The sequence below is a fragment of the Achroia grisella genome, unplaced genomic scaffold, assembly GCF_030625045.1.
Source record: "Achroia grisella isolate CSIRO2021 unplaced genomic scaffold, CSIRO_AGI_Agris_v1 utg114, whole genome shotgun sequence".
Classification (NCBI taxonomy): Eukaryota; Metazoa; Arthropoda; class Insecta; order Lepidoptera; family Pyralidae; genus Achroia; species Achroia grisella.
The window spans coordinates 420,285-441,090 of record NW_026712585.1 but is presented as its reverse complement, the minus strand read 5'-3'; the positions used below and the strand labels follow the sequence as shown (position 1 = coordinate 441,090).

At 30.9% G+C, this 20,806-nt stretch overlaps 2 protein-coding genes across 4 annotated transcripts in view; both read left to right on the top strand.

The window, feature by feature from the left end:
• Nucleotides 1-5,071, top strand: part of LOC131850879 (Krueppel-like factor 8) — a 30,550-nt gene extending 25,479 nt beyond the window's left edge. Inside the window, exons 6-9 of the mRNA XM_059201263.1 lie at nucleotides 1,812-1,878; nucleotides 2,407-2,484; nucleotides 3,747-4,084; nucleotides 4,862-5,071. Coding sequence (XP_059057246.1) covers nucleotides 1,812-1,878; nucleotides 2,407-2,484; nucleotides 3,747-4,084; nucleotides 4,862-5,034 — 656 coding nt within the window. The 3' untranslated portion in view covers nucleotides 5,035-5,071. The remainder of the gene's footprint in view (nucleotides 1-1,811; nucleotides 1,879-2,406; nucleotides 2,485-3,746; nucleotides 4,085-4,861) is intronic.
• Nucleotides 5,072-10,064: 4,993 nt separating this feature from the next.
• Nucleotides 10,065-20,806, top strand: part of LOC131850244 (uncharacterized) — a 29,509-nt gene continuing 18,767 nt past the window's right edge. For 2 of the 3 annotated variants that reach the window (XM_059200423.1, XM_059200415.1), the window contains exons 1-18: nucleotides 10,065-10,130; nucleotides 10,496-10,593; nucleotides 12,410-12,582; nucleotides 13,161-13,294; nucleotides 13,925-13,985; nucleotides 14,732-14,768; nucleotides 14,895-14,973; nucleotides 15,155-15,206; nucleotides 15,674-15,707; nucleotides 16,217-16,292; nucleotides 16,513-16,568; nucleotides 16,761-16,833; nucleotides 17,514-17,566; nucleotides 18,238-18,304; nucleotides 18,804-18,859; nucleotides 19,354-19,417; nucleotides 20,016-20,048; nucleotides 20,210-20,260. In XM_059200423.1, the coding sequence (XP_059056406.1) occupies nucleotides 10,126-10,130; nucleotides 10,496-10,593; nucleotides 12,410-12,582; nucleotides 13,161-13,294; nucleotides 13,925-13,985; nucleotides 14,732-14,768; nucleotides 14,895-14,973; nucleotides 15,155-15,206; nucleotides 15,674-15,707; nucleotides 16,217-16,292; nucleotides 16,513-16,568; nucleotides 16,761-16,833; nucleotides 17,514-17,566; nucleotides 18,238-18,304; nucleotides 18,804-18,859; nucleotides 19,354-19,417; nucleotides 20,016-20,048; nucleotides 20,210-20,260 (1,202 nt within the window). In that variant the 5' untranslated portion in view covers nucleotides 10,065-10,125. The remainder of the gene's footprint in view (nucleotides 10,131-10,495; nucleotides 10,594-12,409; nucleotides 12,583-13,160; nucleotides 13,295-13,924; nucleotides 13,986-14,731; nucleotides 14,769-14,894; nucleotides 14,974-15,154; nucleotides 15,207-15,673; nucleotides 15,708-16,216; nucleotides 16,293-16,512; nucleotides 16,569-16,760; nucleotides 16,834-17,513; nucleotides 17,567-18,237; nucleotides 18,305-18,803; nucleotides 18,860-19,353; nucleotides 19,418-20,015; nucleotides 20,049-20,209; nucleotides 20,261-20,806) is intronic. The other variant, XM_059200433.1, reaches the window with a different exon arrangement.

Below are 20,806 nucleotides of genomic sequence, written 5' to 3'. Positions count from 1 at the left end.
AAAAATGCTATCCCCAGTTTAGATGAGCTTGTGTTCTGGGTACTTGAAAACTATATACTTCTATACTTTTTTCGTATATACGTACATAATATACACATACAAAACACCCAAACAATCATATTCATGAATAAAATGTTTGTACTGTTCGAGAATCGAACTCGCGACCATTGGAGGTAAAGCGTTGTGCTTAACAGCTAGACCACCGAGACTGCAATTAATCAAAATTTATACAGTATCCGCTCAGTTTCTCACAGCAAGTTCTATCGCTTATCTAATGGCATGGCAAACTATTTCTACACCTATAAACTATAGCTGGGACAATTAAGATTATCCATCTATTGGTTACAATATATTCAGAGGGAAAGTCTGTAACCTATCCTATACATCTAACTATACCTTTGTACCATACATATATATGTAGGATGAGCTTCCAGGAAGAGTTTGGTTGGCTATTCCAGTTGTATCGGCTCTATACGCACAATGGACCAAATGAGAGGCTAAACGCGGAAATAGAGTACAATACGGTACGATACGATATATGTACGTGAAAAAGTAAATTGTGTCTTATCACTTCGTCCTAATTTATGTTATATATCTACCTAATTAATAAAATTATTAGACTATGACCTAATATTATTGAGAGGTCCGTTGCTGCTATGAGGAAGTTTGGATGAAATAGAAATAGAGATACTGAGCCACAAACTTGCATATTGTTCTTTTAAACCAATGTTTTACTACATATTAAAGTCAAAATTTATGTACGATACAATAGCACCAATTCATAAATATTTCTTACTTTTTTAGGTGCCGGTATATTTGGTATCAGATATGTTGAAGTGTAAAACAATTATATAATGGTACAATAATGTCAAATATGTGAAGAAGCAGCATAGGACATATTAATAACGACATAAGTTTTTAAATAATAATAAATTTATAAAGTAAATAGAATAAAATAACAGGAACCCAAAATTAAACAACGTTACGTGCTTGCCCGTATTTGTCAATTCCTCAGGTGATCACATAGGAACGTAAAATACTAGGTAATTGGATAATTTACAGACGTATATGGTAAAGTTGTGCTTTTGCTAACACCGACGCCTTTGTCTCTTTCACACCTCCATCAGTCGACGGGGACAGAAACAGTGATGTTTAGTGTTTTATATTGTGTTGTATAAGGAAGCTAATAGGGTGCGGTAATTGGGAGCCAATACTTTTTACATAACTCGAAATGTTTGTAATTCTCTCTGAGGAATTTAAGAGTGTACGGTTTCCGCGTGTCTGCATGAGAAAAGATGTTTACTCGATGAAGAATGGATGATGCATGAAATATATATAAAGACTAGCTGTTGTCCCACAACTTTACTTGCGTAAATTTGCAACCCTTGTTTTGAATGGGGGTGTACCTCCATTCAAACTGAATTATAAAGTTATAAGATGACGTATACTCATAAACAGTCCATCATTATGCGAAATTCTTTTAAGAAAGGTTCATCTGTTCTGTGTTTGTTTTTCCTATTTATTCAAATTCAAAAATCATTTATTCGTGTAGGATTTTAGCCGCTTATAAACGTATTTTTTTATAATATAATTTATCCCTACCGTCTAGTTCAGCATATAGATCTAAGATTAAAACTGGGAAACCATATGAATATACATAAAAATAATATGATTTTTTGTGTGTGTTTAATTATATGTATGTGAAAATATAATTAAACACACATTTGTAACATACATTTTCGATTTTATAATATTAGTGTAGATGACTAAATTAAAATATTTTATTGAACACTTCTCTTAATGTTTTTCAGGCACAATTCCCACCTCATCAAAGCTGAACAAAGAAGCTGAATGTACGTCTACGCAATTGTTATTCGCGTAAGTAATATTTATATCCAACTAATCTTTACAATTTTCGAATCCTCGCACTATACAAACATTTGTATTCATGATTGTATCGGTCTGGGTGTTTTTTATGTATATAATATATTTACAAATAAAGTATCTGTTTATGTATATCAGTTGTCTAGTACTCATAACACAAGCTCTGCTAAGCTTGATAGCATTAAACTAACTAGACTAAACTAGATGACATTGTGTAAATTGTTCAGGGTTATTATTATTATAATTTTTTTTTTTTTATAATTGGTAATAATTATTGTTAAAATATTTCATCCTATTTTATGGCACTAATAAAATTAAAATGTTGTGTCTTATAAAAAGTCACCTTGTACAGTCCAGTTGAATCACTCGTTGAATAATTGAAAAGAGATGAAAAGGCTTAGGAAGGGCTTTATCCTATTTTATGTGACTAAGAAATTACAATGAACCTTCTAAAAAGTCACACTGGACTGTAGCACTCTTGAGATAAGAGATATGTAACTATTCATTTTGTTTTCATTTCAGGTCAAGTCATCCGGTGCCGAAAATAAAAATGGGACCTGACCTCCGCAGCGCCAGGAAACCAAAACAGCTTATGCAAAAGTAAATATTATTATATTAATTTATTAAGGGTCGGCATCACGCATGTGACACCCCTAGTGTTGCAGGCGTATATAGGCTACGGTAACAGTTTGCCATCAGATGGGCCGTATGCTTAATTGCCACCATGGTAGTGTAAAAAAATGTACCTATTAACATGTTTTTTTAAATATCACTATTAAAACTGCAATGCTAGTAGTAGTTAAAGTAACGTATATAATATTTTTAACTATCGTCCAAACCACAGTAGTTGCTGTAAGAACTTATAAGACGTATAGATATATAGTGTGTGATTTTAAAATAATAATCGATCGTGTTATACTAACATCCCATCAAAAACATAAATGTGAAATGATAGCCGAGTTTAATATTATGATATATGCCTTGATTGTTGACTTCTACGACAAAAGAGATGAGATCTAAATGGGTGCCAAGTTCAATGGTCTATCCTGAAATGTATTTATAACAATATAAAATATCATTTCTTCTTATAACTTAGGATAATATACTGTAGCCTAAGTTCTAACTTGGCCAGTTCTCATATACCAATTATTACTTTCGATTGCTAGTTACTACTAATATTAAAATAGGAACCGACAAGTAACATGTTTAGAACTTGCGAAGGCTACAGTATATTTCGTATTTTTTCCTTTATATTCACCTAATTACCTATCTGCATGCCAAATTTGAACTTCCTAGGTCATCTGGAAGTGGGTTATAATTTTGATCTATAGTTGATCAGTGATAAAAATGACGATTTTTGGACATTAATATCTAATTAACAGTTTGAGATATGTTTATGAAATTTGGAACACGTATTTATCTCGCAAGTCTCAATATATGAACCAAATTTGACAGGTTTGTGTGAAAGAGTTTTTGAGTTATGAGGGGGCCAAAAGTGGCTCCAAATGGTTCGTGTAAATATACACACGGTGCTGCTTGCCAGTTTACTTGAAACTCGGCTTGACACGCTACCGCGTGTCTAGATCCTGCAGATCAAAAATGGTAGGATTTCGTTTATTTATCATTGTAAATAAAACACAAAAGGTAAATGGCGCAATAGTTGTTCATGCAATGTTCAAAATCTGGCTTTAATAAAATAGAAATTAAGTTAAATTGCCAGTTGTTCTCAACTTAATTTATAGATTCAAGGGAACTGGTAAGGTAGGGACGGAAATATTAGTACTAAAATCGTAACTAAAATTATAATTTTTTTTTAAACTGTATTGGCATTAATAAATTCCTTCAATAAAACTTTTTTCTAGACTTAAACAACCAACACAAGAACAGCCGACTCCTCAATCGCCACACGAGTTAACCCAGAAGCAGTTCCTATCACCGCTCATACCGTTCTCCGTACCGCACAAACCATCAGAGGCCGAGTTGAAGAGCTTCCTCCTGAACACGGCGCTACAGAACGCCCTAAACGGATCGCTAAGCCAACTAACACAACGGAAAACGTTCACGAAGACTGCTGAGAATGAAAACATAGAAGTTAACAATGAGCAGAGTCGACGTCGACTTCATAAATGCGATGTGGCGGGATGCCATAAAGTTTATACCAAGAGTTCGCATTTAAAGGCGCATAAACGAACACACACAGGTATGTGTTATTAATACTAAACTAGGTTACGCCTCAGCTTCCTACGAGTGTACATGTATTCTACATATAAAGCTTCCTCTAGAATCACTCGTATCTATTGCTAAAAACTACATTAAAATCCGTTCAGTAGCTTAAAAGATCTAAGCGAATAGATGGCGGAAGCGACTTAATTTTATACTATATAAAGATTTACCAGAGAACTTTCTAAGAAGTCGTTTAGGGGTACACTGAAAAAAGTCGTCTGCTTGGGTAGGTTATCTATTCTATCCTATCTTATCTTAGTTACACCTGTTTTACCTGCAAAGCTATTCGTTTTGTAAAGTATTTCGGTTATGGGGCGCGATTAGGTTGTGAAAATAAGAATAGTCCTCTGGAATGCTAACACATAACAGATATTACTGTGTCGCATATAGCAGGATGTCCGTAGTGGTGTTCATGTATATAGAAGTCGATTATCGTTTACCATCATACCATCAAGTGGCCCGTTACTTTGTTTCTCATCGTAATTCTTTAAGAAAAACTTCAATTTCACCTATTTATTTCAATAAGCAACATTATTAACTGTTTTCTGGTTTGAAGGGTGCATATGTATGACATATGTGAAGGGTATATATGTATGTATATATGTGTACAGTGGAATTACAGGGTATGAATGTATGAAATCCTAGATTGGCAATGCATGAGGTGAAGATGAATATCACTATATCTCTGTGTTGCCTCTCGTATAAAGGCGACAGTTATCATATTCCATTACAATCTGTTTCCATTCGACTTCAGGCGAGAAGCCCTATTCGTGCGCGTGGGCTGGCTGCGAGTGGCGTTTCGCCCGCTCGGATGAGCTGACTCGCCACACTCGCAAACACACCGGCCATCGACCATTCACGTGCCCGCTGTGTCGGAGATCCTTCGCCAGGTCTGATCACCTCGGGTTACACATGAGAAGACATTGATATTTTTTTATTGATAATGAATTGGTGGCCCACCCGCTCTAACGGTTTACGCTGGCGGGGCACCAGTGGAAGATGATAAGAACAGTATGAGGTCAGATAAAATATGTCGAATTCCTGGTGAATTTGTCATGATGGTTTATATATTATTTACAGAATTTATTTATTATGATCATACTGTAAATCTGTTGCAGATTTCACAATGTTTGTCTTTTTCTCATCTTTTTTATAAATTTTACACATGTGATTCACCATTGCCTTACCTTTATCACATTATTTAGGGTCTATGTAGTATGTCATCTTATTCAACCCGTCTTTAACAGTTTTCATGTTTGGGCTTACTCTCTTTTTATGCATATCATCTTTCATAGACTCCATCCATCTCAGTGTTCCCATCCTCTCGCATCCGTCTACTTTCAATTAATCCATGAATACACTTTACACATGTGTATATTATATATAAGTTTAAGTATATACATTATTCGTTGTGTTAACATTACTGGAACTCGAATCTCTTCGTGACATTATGGGTCATCTTATGAATTTAAAGTTTTTACTGTAATTATTATATTAATCTATTCAAGATTATTGTCTTGGATCTAAAGTATCTCTATTATAATTAACATTGAATAACATTGAATGGTGCTGTATATATACATATACTATCGTGGAACTCGCTTACAACTGAATCTCTAGTATTTAGTTCAGTATCTCTCTTGTGACTTTAGTGAAGAGGCCAGTATTTTACAATACATTTGTTTTAAAATAATTATAATAAAATTAATTTAAATTTAGTCATGTGACACTATTGATACATGTATGACCAGTATTTATAGTCTATTCCACGTAATATAGCTATCAGTTTTGACAACTTCAAGGCTAGTTATTCTTTGTGATGCTCTTCACAATTACTCTTCCACATCGTGGAATGACCTTCCAGCAATGGTATTTCCGAACCGAAAAAAGAGCTTAGAAGGCCGATGATACACTTGCGATTAACCTGGTGTTGCGAGTACTCATGGGGGGCCGCTGTAATCACATACCATCAGGTGAGCCGCAAGCTCATTTGTCCCTGTGCTGTAAAAAAGTCTCTCTGACAAATCAGTGGTATTTTTATTACTTCCCACAACACTGCTTTTGTGGCATTACGTTAACTTAAGGGCCAGTACATATATACATTTATTAATATAATTATTCATAAGCTTGTCTTCAAATGTATAATTAAAATAAGTCGTATTATATGACTCTTATTTTTAAGATGTTAGAAAATGTTGAAATGAAAATATATAATTTATAATGTACTTAATATATTATTACATAAAGTTTATTTTAATAGTACTTTAATTATTTACTAATTAGAACAATAAGGGTTGCCAGCGTCATAAATATTTATGAAATGTAGAGATCTATCAATCAGGTAGATCGTGCCTTCATGATCTTTACATGTGGAATTAGAAAGCTATAATAAGGAGCATAGGGTTCATAAAAGGGCATTATTTTGATTATAAAATACCTTAGCCAACAGAAACTAATGCTTTGATGTTTTTGCTGAATGCAGGATTAAAAGAGTTGATACAAAAGGCACACGAGTATATATATCATATACATATATATGTATAACTGTATACGCAAATAATTTTGGAATAATTCAGAAATCAAAATAGATGTATTGTATAATTTATTATATTTAAAAATTACTAAATAAACCCGTTAGTAATTAAAAGACTAGAATAGCCTTGCGGTCGAGAGAGAACGTTGGTATTTATTTACTTAAATGATACAGTATTACATTTGTATACTGTATATTTGTTTCACTGTGAAAAGAGTTAAATTGGCACAAACATTTTTATTTAGATTTAAAACAAAAGAAAGAATTTTAAACACATTTTTAAGTTTTCCTTTCGTAAGACATGATTTATTAAACTTAAATATGATAATATTATAAAATAATTAGACTGGACTTCGTTAATTAAAATCAGTTTAACTATAAACAGTTGCTGATTTTTAATTAATGTATTGTGTGCTTTTTTTAGCCTTTTTGTATGAATTAGACGTTAAATGTCAAAGTGTAGGGACTTTTTATGATTTAAGAAATTTGTAATGTGTTCATAAAAAGGTACGTTGACAATTACATATACTGTTATGGTTAAGTAATATACTATTAATATATTTATAAAAACAAAATAGTATATTAGTTAATTAATATACTATTTTGTTTTAGATATTGTTATATTTATAGTATTTTTTTGGATAGTAAACTAATATAAAAGAGTTGTGTAGTTATATGGTTTATGTTTAATATATATATAAATATAGAGATGCTCAAAAATTAATGTTCCACAATTAATAAATCTTTGACAATTATACAGGGCAATTGCGGCAATATTAGTATAAAAATGTGATTTCCTATTAAAAAAAATCTATATTATCATAATTGTAGGCTCTATTGTCTAGATCTATTGTTTTGTTTCAAATGTTTATAAAATATTAAGTAGTTGGGAAGATTTTATTATTATTATTACTATACACATATATTATATAAGTTATATTAATTTTAGACTGTACTTAAACTGAATATTTGGGGCCAGTATTTTTGAAATTACGTAGTTTAAATAGAACTAATTGCTTATTATAAGGGAAATAATAATTGTCAAAACTAATAGAAACTTGAAATTGTGTTTTACTGTAAAAAGATATTTCAGTAAAAAAATATGTAGTTAATTTATTATTGATCTCAGATTGGTTATTCCTTCTTAATTGCGTGTTTAATTTGTGAGTTATGATCTCAAATGAATTTAAAATACTACTATACTATACTATAGTACTGTTATATTATTACGATAAAGTGAACACTTATAAATTGATAAACGAATGACATTAATAAAATATAATATTAAAAAAAATGTACAAAGAAGTATATTTTGATTTTCATAATTGTCACATGCCAAGCAAAATTAGTACTTATTTAAACATCTTATAATAAATAGTATAGTTAAGTAAATAAAATTAATTACTTATCGAGCATTTCACCGGCCAGTAAAAGAAAATGCAATTTTTTCCTATTTTTTTACTTTTATAGATTGTGTTTAAGTTTTAGATTAATATAAGATTTTTTTTGTAAGGTGTTTGATAATAAAAAAAATATATATTATATATATAATGTCCTATTTAAATTATAACACACAGGCTATAAATAAGTGTGGTAGCAAAGAATGTGATTTTACTTAATTACAAAATAATATATTATAATTATTATGTTTTTATGTGCAACATTATGGTGCTGGTCAAAAGGTACTTAAAACTATATACTTAATGACTAAGTTTATATCTTTGTAATTAATTAGAAAACGTCTTCCATAAATTAGAGAAAAGAATTTTAATATAATTAGAACCTTTAAAGTTAGCATAGGGATGCTAAACATATCTGATATTAATGTATTATTAAATTTAGAACACAATTAAAATCGCAGCGGAAGTAAATACTACTACAAAAGTACGCAGACTACAGGGCTCGAAAAGAAAAGTAAAAGAACTACCTAAAAAAATATTTATAAATAGAGTTTAATGCTAACGCATAAAGCAAGAATAATTTCTTCTTGTGTTAAAGTTTTAAAATTATATTTAATGCTTACGTACATTTTAAAATTATCTTCAATACGTTGCATTGAAGTCAATTTTAAAACTTTAAAGCAAGAAGAAGATTGCGTTAGCATTAAACTCTTTAATCTGTTTTAGTGTCCAAAACCATAATTTAAACCTAAATTTAAACAGTAATCATACATTCACAATCGCGACACACAGAAATAAGAACTTAATTTACAACATAATAACAATGCTTAACACAATATAATCCAAAAACCAAAACAAACAATACCTACTACTACCATGAAATAATGAAATAATAAAAAATGTATAAAAACACAAAGATAAATTTATAAAAGTATACATAAATGCATAACATATACAATTATACATGCTCAAAAAATTACTAATTTTTGGTGTTCACAGAAGAGTTGTGTGCTCAACATATTGCTGCAGCGTTTGTAGTGTTTTTAGCTCGTCACCTGTGCTCAAAGAAAATTGTTTAAAGTTGACGTAAAATTCATACGTTACCAGTCAGTGCCTTAAATATTTTTTTAGAAATCTAAAGGCTATATACAATATAAGCTGAAAATTCAGTTTTCAAATCTAAATGTCAGATTTTTATATCAAAGCTTTAAACTCTCCATGATGTTTTTGTCTCCTCAACTTCGTGTGTGGTGCTCCCTAATTTCTAGCTAGTGTCATTTAAGAATCGTTCAAGGCATAGATAAGATGTTCTTGAAATTCGAATAATGCAGGAAAGAAAATAATTATACTGCTAGTGACATTTCTGTACCTCTATAACTCTATACTCTCATATGTCGCCACGCAGACACTCGCCGCAGGTGTTTATGTGTAACCTGAAAATTCATAAATTATGCATGTAACTGTATTATTATTATTATATAAATTGTTTATAGTCACGTATGTACCTACCTATGTTTCGTGTTTTATAAAAATAAATTCATATATACAAAAGTTGTTTTACTAAATATTACAGTTCTTAGAAATCAAATATTCGCAGATTCATTTAAGAACTAATAACCTAATTTATATATCATCATATCATATATGTGAAATGGACGGCAATGGATGCAACTAGAAAATACGTATGAATTAGTAACCTGTATATTAATTAAATATTAATGTATACATCAACTAGTAATTATGTATATTGAAAATAGAAGTAACTTCTTACTGTTGCGATGAGCTTGGTTGATAAACTAACACTAAGTTTTGTATTAGATTACCAAACAAGTGGTATTTATAAAATTTACACAGGTTACTTAAACTAGTTACATTTACAAGCATTACACAAATGTATCTAGTTTAAGATTATATATATTATTATAGTATACTTCTTGGTCTCTATATAATAAAATACATTTTATGACTTCATAAATGTCACAATAAATATCAATATATTTTTATTATTTTTCACTGTCAAAAAAAAATGTAAATTCTGTTAACATCTTAAAAAATGTAAATCATAGAAAAAACATCATACCCACAATGGCGTTAGTAATATTAATTACTTATAGTAATTTATTCGTATTGACCCTATACAAGTGAAGTAATTCTAGTACATATATATATATATATATATATACGTCAAATTTATCGTTTGGTTTGGATAAAGTTGCATTATTAATCTATAGTTTTACCACAGATTTTCAGTGATTAACAAACCTTATGAGGTTTATTTTCATATTAGAGACAGTGGTAGATCGCTACTTGCAATATTGGTTCAAATATATCGAGGGAAATGTAAGATTGTCAAGTGTAGCATTGATTACGACATCGGTTGTTAATACCATACATGATAATAGTCGTGAAGAGTGTGAACAATATTTAACAATATACATATTTTCTTGTGTATCAGTTGCGAGGTGTGCCAACATTGCCAGGAAGCCTTATCTCCAGCGGAGGACTACGCTATTCAAGATGGATTTAGTTACCATAACAAATGTCACAAATGCTGTTAGTAGAGATGTTTTTTTGTGTAACTGGAATATATAAACATATATGATTTTTATGAAACAGTGCCGTATGTCTGTGGTATTAAATTCTAAATATCTTTCTTTATGTAGGTCTATTACAGACTTTTATGTTATATCAAATCTACCGTCAGTTCTGAGTGCTTTCGAGCTAAGAAGAACTGACAAGAATCTCAGCTCTTAATATTTTCAAATGGACTGGTGCACGTTTACAACAATACATATTTTTTGATTTCAAATTGAAGAGAATATGCTATTGTAATTTTGTCAAAAGGAAATAGTCTAATCAGTATCCGTATGATGGCGAAGCATTACTTGAGGTGATGGACAGGATCAGCATAGAGTCACGTTAGTTCACTCCTTGTGGAAAATTCATCACGAATGAAATACGATTTATTCCAGAAAGGTCTGCGTAAAGACCGACCTGTCAAAACCATCCTCTCCCCTATACCGGATATTTACAAAAATCATGAGAATAGTAAATATTTATAAATTTCCTATATACAAGGTGTTACATTTACAGTGCACATCCCTATAGAAAAGTGCTAAAGAGCACAAATTACACGCGTCGAGTCATGAACGAAGCCGCAATGTCACAATTTCAATAGATTTAAATATTGTTAATTTTATAGTTCGACACCTGTAGTTTTCGTTACGATATTTGATACAGATTCGTTCTAGCATCGAACGGTGTCGTATATATTCTAGTTATAGGTAGAGTTAGTTACTAAAAATGTAGGATTCTATTAAGAAATTAAAATGTAAGTTAAAAATCGTTTAGATATATTTTTATACCTATTGCGACTACCGTAATTCGCGAGCTCAAAAGATACCTAGCAGTATGCCTACCAGTAAAAATGTAAGACCTTCTGAGCACTTCTTTTTTCGACTTAAGTGCAACCATGTAGAACAAGGTTTAATGCAACTGAATTTATTAGATAAGCACACAATAGGTCAATAATTTCCATTTTAATTTATACTGATTTATGTATATTACGGGATTATCTATTCGATTATTCCGAATAGATGTAATCATGTATTCAATTGGCAAGCGTTGTTCTTCTCATTCTACCTACTTTATTTTCACGCCAAGTTTCTTTAGGGGTAGGTCTACTGGTATGATTAGGATTAAATAGATACTATTTCAACTGATTACAAAAAAAATACACCTTATTTCAAATTAATTACAGGAAAGTAAATAACATAGATAATATATTATACTGTAAATAATAAGAAATTACATATTACATGTGTATTAAGGTAAGGTATAAATTAATTTAACACCAATTAAGGTTTCTTCTATGTTGGCCTGAATTTTAGATGGTGGCGGGTTCGATTCTCGCACAATTTTGCACCGACATTTTGTCATTTTCATGACTTTCATGTAAATTTCATGAGTATAATTATTTGTATTAGTTTAGAAAAGAACCATATCTTAACCATATCTGTGTGTCTATCTATGGCAACTTTCCTCCTAAACGATTGGACCAATTATGATGAGGTTTTGATTTGAATGTTGACGTCATCATAATGAGTCATAGCAACTATTTATTAAATTTATTTTAAATTCGAGGGTTACTTATATTTTATATACATTATTTATATATTGAGATAGAAGTACATGAATGTAATAATGTACAAAACATTTTGCAGGACACTATGCAGGCTGAATACACTGGACATAATATTCAATATTGTAAAACCTATATGCAGTGTATTATGCAAATACATGATTTGTTTTTTTTTATATTTTGTATGAAACCATACTAATGTAGAATACTTATAATTGTCTATCTTAGATGTATGCAGTGAGACGAATCTAATAAACGCGGAGTTGTTCAAAGGGGTCATATTTTGTTCAAGTTGCTCAAAGCGGATCTTCCAGGGTTGCGCTACGGCACGCCGGACGAAGAGCGGGGGCAGAGGAAAGTCCAGAACGAGAAGTAAAAGACGAGAGAGGGTTAGAGTACAGGTGGACTGTTACTGATTAATTAAATGGAAAACAATTTATAATTTTACCACAGATTTGTTTTTATTGAATAATAATGGAATGGTGCACCCGCCTACGATAACGGTTTACACTAGCGGACCCAGCGGTCACCGGTGAAGGATGATAATATGTGACAAATTCACTAGGAGTTTATCGCGATGGTTTCCCGGGGGGAACTGCGCAGAGGTCCACATGACTGATACATCAGTATAGTAATGATCAGTCCACATTACTAACAATCCCCTTTCACCCACTATAAACTAATTATACTTTCTGTTTAATATGATATGTTGCATGTTATGAAGTCAGATCAATTAGCCTATCGCGGCGAGTCCGCCATAAATTTACAAGGTTCTTTTACAGGGGTGACCTATTGGGGGTGAGGAAGAGAGGGGGAGGGGGTTCAATCTAATACATTGCTAATAATGGGGCATAAATGTATTAAATTTTTATGTATCTAACGGCTAGCATGTAACAACTTATTAAGGATAGTCATACCCTGTTAGTTTTATTCTTCGTCTTATTGAATTCAGAATAAGGTTACAATTGTCTCATTTCAGGATAGGTATATAGAACAAACGAGAGGTCGCCCCACGAATAAAGTTCTAGAGCTAGCCAGATTAACAGCCTCGACTGACATCGACAGCAAAAGTAACTCGCAACACGAAACACATAATGAACCGTTGAAATTAAGGTAACAAATAATTACGCCCCTATGTCAATAAGTTTACACATACCTATTACCTTTTTTAAAACTTTATAGCTTGTATACCCAATGGGGTAGGGTATCTTACTTTATAAATAGAAATAGATAGGTATAAAGAAATAGAATAAAGAATTGTATTTTCGTGTTTATTTTTATTGATCTGGATGATCTCTATGTACTTACAAAAATATCATTATATAAATCAGTTTAGTCCGATGCCCAAAACTTTGCTTAGTTTACGACTTTATGATACTATGTTATGTGTCTAAAGCTATTTTATAAATAAATAACCCTGGATAAAAAACAGCGCCATCTAATCCTAAGCTTAGCGAAGTTTGTTTTATGGGTAGACAACTGATAAATGTAAATACTTAGATAGTTTTTGTTTGTCACATACATAAACACATTCACAAATTTCACATTCAGAAACACATAGGTACATAGATAACACCCAGACCGATACAAACAATCATACTCATGAATACAAAATATGTGTGCACTGTGAAAGGAATCGAATCCGCGGCCATCGGAAGTAAAGTGGTGTGCTAAACTGCTAGACCACCGAGGCCGTCGAGTTATTTTATTAATATTTATTTAATTTAATCCATATTCTTTTAGCAACACACCAGCAATAACCACAGATTTTGCATTACAAGTGGACAATCACCTACATGAGCATGTAAGTGATAATTTCTTAAAATGATAGATATAGGTAGTTATTGACTAAATTAAGGTTTAATATCGAGTACATCACAAATTTAATTTAATTTCTTATAGCTCTTTATTATCTATACATATATAAATAAAATTGGAGTGTCTGTTTGTAATATTGAAATAACCGTTTCTTACTACATGCATATGAATATAAATATGCTACATAAACCAAAATTTTTTTTTTTACAATTTTAGTCTGTTTGTCTGTCTGTCTGTTTGTTCCGGCTAATCTCTGAAATGGCTAGTAGCCTAAGTTACTCCTTAGTAGCTGATGTACTAAGAAGTAATTTAGGTTACTTTTATTTTAGAAAAATAAAGTTAAATTCCACGCGGACGAAGTCACGGGAACAGCTAGTACTCGTAATATTATTGAAAGCAGCAAATTACAGGATATGGAGGTACGATGCCTACGTCTTCCGGTATGTTAATGTAGACAACACATAATGTAAAGATCGTGATGCTATTCATGTATATTTCAATAGATTACTGCATAGATTACTCCTTAGCATCTGGTCAACCATCTGCATGTTTGCCATTTCAGTTAATAATGCAATAATCTTCATTAATTCAATACTAATTTTAAAGACTACGATTGCAATCGGTTTGCCTAATCTATAGGCCATACTAATATCGTATTTCTTTATGGAATAAAATATTTGTTACTTATGTTTTTATATGTAATATTTTCTTATCTGTGGTTTTTGTGTATAGGTACAGAATTGGACAAGTTTCAAGAAACACAGTACAGGTGAGTTTTCTTTCAATGAAAGGTTGTTAAGCGTTTTATTGATAATTGCTAAGTGATCCTGCAAAGGTTACGAGCGTTTATTTATCACATCATTCTAAGTTAACTTTATGTAAAAATTTATTTCAGAAATCGGACTTACGACAGACGTGACACAAGAGTTATTGAAGCAAATGAAATGTCCCATCGTCGAAGAATTTAAATATACGTAAGACTATATTATTAATTTATTGGCTCTCTTTTATATCCAAAAGGTTTGAGGTTGCAAAGTCAAGTGTCACATTAATTTTAGTGGCCTTATACAGAGTAATTTTTCATAAAAAAATTCAATATCAGTAAAATTAATTTTCAAGAAACTATACATATAGTAGGTACATGTTTATTTTCAGTGTAAAGCCACCACCAAACAAAACAGAGATAAAATACAAGGCACACAAACCCGTAAGTTCACTATTTAGTTGTACTTATAATGATAATAAATTTATTTTAAACCAGCTGTTATATTATAGTGTTATAGATATATCTACATTATTATTGTAGTATTATAGAAATATTATTTTAAATACATTCTTTTTATAAAAAACGCGTTTAACCTAGGAACTATAAATTAATTTAATAACTTACTGTTATATCTCATGCCAGCCCGGTGGCATACCTATTAGCTGTTAATCATGACTTTGTCAGTTCTTTTGGAGATAAAATTCAATTTCATCAGGACCCGTTCGGTCATTTAGTCATGAATGATAACAAACAAATAGACAATCATTGCATTTATTATAGTAACATGGCTCCATGTCAAGTTACAGCAGAATATTATCATCATAACTTATCCCATGTCAGTTCTGGAATATGACGAGACACCAAGACCATGACCTAATAAATTTTAAATACATAAACATTATTTTCAGAATAAAAAAGACTGCAGTGACTTAAGAATAGCAGGTAACACTGTTCCATTATATCCAGAATGTTCCATAATGCACTTCATCATATAACGATCATGAGGTCAACGCAAGTGGACATGCAAATAAATTTATAAATCAGACACCTGACAGACATGTATATACATAGACATATATATACATGTACATGTATATATATATATACGTCTATATATAGTATATGTGTTGTTATTATATATGTTGTTTTGCCATAAAAAAAATAGGGGTCAGTGATAGAAGGATGAAAATGTAGGGTTGTATTTATTTATTAATGACACAATAAAAAAATATATTTGGGGGTGGATATCCATTACCACTTAGGGGTGTGAAAAATAGATAGTAGCCGATTCTCAAACCTACTGAATATGCATATAAAATTTCATAAAAATCGATCAAGCCGTTTGGGAGGAGCATGGTAACTAACATAACACGAGAATTTTATATATAAGAAGATATAAGCAGTGCATTGCCAGTGCTAGTACGCTAATGGGTATTTTATATTATTTTTAGAGCTGGGAGCTTCAACAGAAATTGCTCATATGACTTTGAGGAAGCAGTCCGAAATACCGGTCCTCATAAAATCAGAGTGAGTAGGTAGTAGAACTATCGATATTTTTACAATAGTGTTCAAATCGACATAACTATCAAATTTATTGTTTATCTCTATTTCTGTGATAAAAACATTTTAATATATGGGTTAATAATGTCAGAGATTATCCTGCACATAAAACAAATTAATGAAATAAATAATCCTTCGTAATTTTAATACTTCGTAATATTCATAAAACACATAATTTTATTTTCAGGTCACCATCGCAGCATACAAAGTGCTTAAAACTGCCAGAGTTCAATCAAAAATCAGGTTATTACTCACTTATTCTAATCATTTATATATCTTCCAAATTTACTCATGTAAATACGAGGCTAAAGTTATTTAGACCGGTTTCGTGGTTGGTTACTGCTGAAATTATAACGACAGATCTAATTTCATGATCTTCTATCGTTTCCTTGCAGTCTCCCTCGATAAAAAATATAAAAATATTTGCTTTTCCAGACATGTCCGGAGATGTGAGCACTGACTGGCCGCAGTCTACTTATTCAGTACAATCAGCAATAAGCAATAAGATGTAAGCAGTTATTTATTACTTATTCAAATATATTGAAGTACTAAAATATTAATAAAATTATAAATATTAGGTTAAGGCATGCAAGAGTAGCATGTCGAAAGCGGTAGAGATTACATAATTATTTTGAGGTATTCCTGTCATGAATGTTTCTATCTGCAGTACACAATAATAATAATATCAGGATAATTCGCACATCGTCATCTAGAACCAAGTTAAGTCTAGCTACAGCTTGTGTTATGGATACTAGACAATTGATACAAATACATAAATACATAGATATATTTTATTCGTAAATACATATATATTATACACAGAAACCGGTCTGCTACTAGACCACAGAAGCCCTCAACAATGCTTATATTATGGCGCCTCTAATCATATGTAGATAGAAGGTATTTATTGCACTGTAGATCGCCATATACCAGAGATGCTAAGGAGCTCCGTAACGGTAACCGAAGCTATTGGATATCCGATATAAAAAAAATATTCGTAACCGTAACCGAATCCGAAATAAAAGTTTCGGATAATATCGGATAGGGACGGAGGCTAATTGAGACACGTTATGTAACCATTTTATTAGCTATTTGTATTTTACTTTTGAATTTCTTAAAAAAATATTATCCGTAACCGAAATTATCCGAAACTAACGGATAATCCGAAATAAGTTATTTTTTTCACAGACATTGTCTAGACAGACGGATAGCGAGCATCTTGAAAATACCATATAGGAGTTGTGAGTACCATAAATGCTTTTATACCATTGGAGTTTATTGGTATTGCTGTTTAGTTTTAATAAGTCTTAAACTTTACGTCATCAACAACCGAAGTTTTCCACTATTTTTCTTCTTTCTTCTTCAGCTGATTAAGGTTTACAAATCTGGTGGAAGAATCTTTATATTGCTTATATTATACTGCTTATACTGAGCTGAATTATGTAAAAACTATTTCTATTCTATATATATTTGCTTCTAAAAACTAATTTATGTTGATTGGTAGACGTATACGCATGCCCATACTAAGAAGTTACTTGTAACAAAAAAGCATTAAGATTAATAATAACAATATCTCAGGACAAATCACACAATATCATCTGGTCCCAAGTTAAGCAGAGCTTGTGTTATGGGTATTAAGATAACTGATGTAACTATATAGATATATTTTTGTTTATAATCACGTATGTAATATACATAGAAAACACACAAACCGATAGAAACAATCATAGGTACTTATACATGAATATAAATGTTAGTACCGAGCGGGGAATCAAACCCGTGACCTGTTCGTCAAATTATTTTATTAAGAAACAATTCGAAAACAAATTCCAAAATATCAACTAGTACGTAGAATAGACAAGATTAAGCAAAACAATGATACATAATTAATATAGAACCATCTACTTTCCAGTTAAAAGAAACATATTGAATCGTAGTTCCCTAATCACTATATTAATGAGCCATAGAGACGAGGAACAGTGAGTATATGTCTTATATATGGTATGTGTATCTATTTATCTACTAAACTCTATAAAACTGTAGTACATTACATTGCTCTATTGTCAATAATTTCCGCAGCAAGGAAGGAAAGGAATTTTTTGGTATTTTCTTCACGCGTTGGCTTAAGTTGTCGAAGTTTCATGAGAATTGTCTTTCCAATGTGGTGTACGTTTAGTAATGTTTTTGATCATACTCTATCCCTTAAGTTCATCAGGGATAATATAGTAATGGTAGAAGAATTTTTCAAATCGGTCCATTTGGTTCGGAGGCGATTAAACAATTAAACAGTCAAACCTTTTAGGATTTTCCATAGGATTTTGATGAAACTTTTAGCTTATGCATCAGAATAACACAGCCCACAATTTTAATGCGGAAGAAGCAGCGGGCACAGTTAGCTATATAATATGAATATTCCATTTTAATTGACAGAAAGTTAACACATATGTTTGCAATAAGGATTTTAATAAAATTTTCCAGCGTTTTAGTACACCATCTTAAAATGTTATTCAATGAAGAAGTAGCGGAACACCAACGTAAGTAGTTTCATAATATTACTAGCTTATACCCGAATATTCTTTTGATTTTTTCTCGAAATAAAAGAAAACCCATGCCCGTCCTCGTCCTCTTCTATATCAAATATTATATCTATTGTCTGTTTGGTCGTAAAAATGCAATAATCAGACACAACACACATTCACATTTATGGTCTTATAAATATATAAGTGAGTTATTGCGAAGAAAAATAAGACACGTTACATATTAATAATTCGTGTAATTCGAGTATTTGGTAGAGCACAAAAGGCTAACCCTTTTGTGCTCTCAAGAAGAATAGTAAAACAATGACTTAAAATAAAAAATATAGAAATAAAATGTGAAAATAGAATAAAAATATCAAAAGATAAAAATATAATAGAATAAAAATATCAAAGATATCAGATATAAGGCTGCTACATGAACCCTTTTCTTTATAAGCATGGTTTATATTTAACTGAAAAAATAACTATAATATTATTTTTTTTATTATAAGGTCGTGGATTAAGAAGATTATACTCTACAATAAACAGACGGAAAACACCATTCAAATTGGGATGGTAAATATATAAATAAAAATAGTAAATATTATATATATATATATTAATTTCCCTCTCGACATCAACTCTCTCGATGTTTCAAACAAACAACCCAATAATTTAAGTTAACAATATATATATAAATATTTTGTATTATAAATACGAAAGTTTAAGGATATCTAAGTTCCTAAGTATCTGCAATACATTTACATTTATTATGAATAGGATTTTAATTAGACCTTACGCTATAACTTTACCCTAGAACCACAGTTACGGCAATGACTATGAAATATATAAAATGGTGAAATGGCCGTCTTCCATTATTAATTATTTACGTCTCTAATGTATGTAGTGTTATGAGTCTTAATCAAATTAAATCAAATTTATTTTCCGATAAACATGTTAGAGTGGTACTTTATATGAGTTACGATTGAAATATGAAGTCCAATTATGCTTGCCTAATTAGGCATGCAATATTTAATTACACATGTTAATATCACCGTTATTAAGAAATCATCCAGTGTTCTTAGGTACACGTTTAATGCGTATATAGATAACAAAATTATATTATATTATTATATATATTTTATAAATTTTCTAATAAAAAAATCTATTTCAGGTTAAATTTGATGGCAAAAGCGGCAATAACGGGGTCAGTATTGTTTATTATGAAAATAATTTAATAATAATAATATTATAAACCTGCATTTTTTTATAAATGCATGTTTTTGATAACTGGTTTAATTGAACAAAATTAATCCTGTGTGTTACAGTGATAAAATTTAACACTCGATTCATTTTACATTTTAACAGACCTAGCCACTGCGTACATGCCAAAAGGGACGGACGAATGGATGGACATAGGTGTAAAATAATAAATAATTTATTTTCTTAATTTAAGTAATTTTCCAGTATCTATAGTACTAGTGTAATGATTACCCTTTGTTACTACAAAGGGTAAACATTACACTAGTACTAGTAATTAGGTACATACCTAGTAGCTGTCGCTCTATCTTTTACGTATAATTGTTATAAAATGTATTCTCATAGCATTTCTCATATGAAATGAGTTTTCGTTATTTGACATTTCAAAAACTGTGTAAATATTTGACCATGGTGGTCAAGCGGTCATGGTAGACAATGCTTTACTTTCAATGGTCGCGGTTTCGATCCTCGCACGGTGCAAACATTTGTATTTGTTTGTATCAGTCTCACCTAGATTTCTATGTATATTATAGATGCATTTACAAATAAAAATATCTAAGTATTTATATCACTTGTTTAATGTCCATAACACAAGCTCTGCTTATTTTGGGACGGTATGGCGTTGTGTGAATTGCCCAGGAGTATTACTACTCGTATTATCACAGATAGTATAATATTACATACTATTATTATCTGTGAATTTTA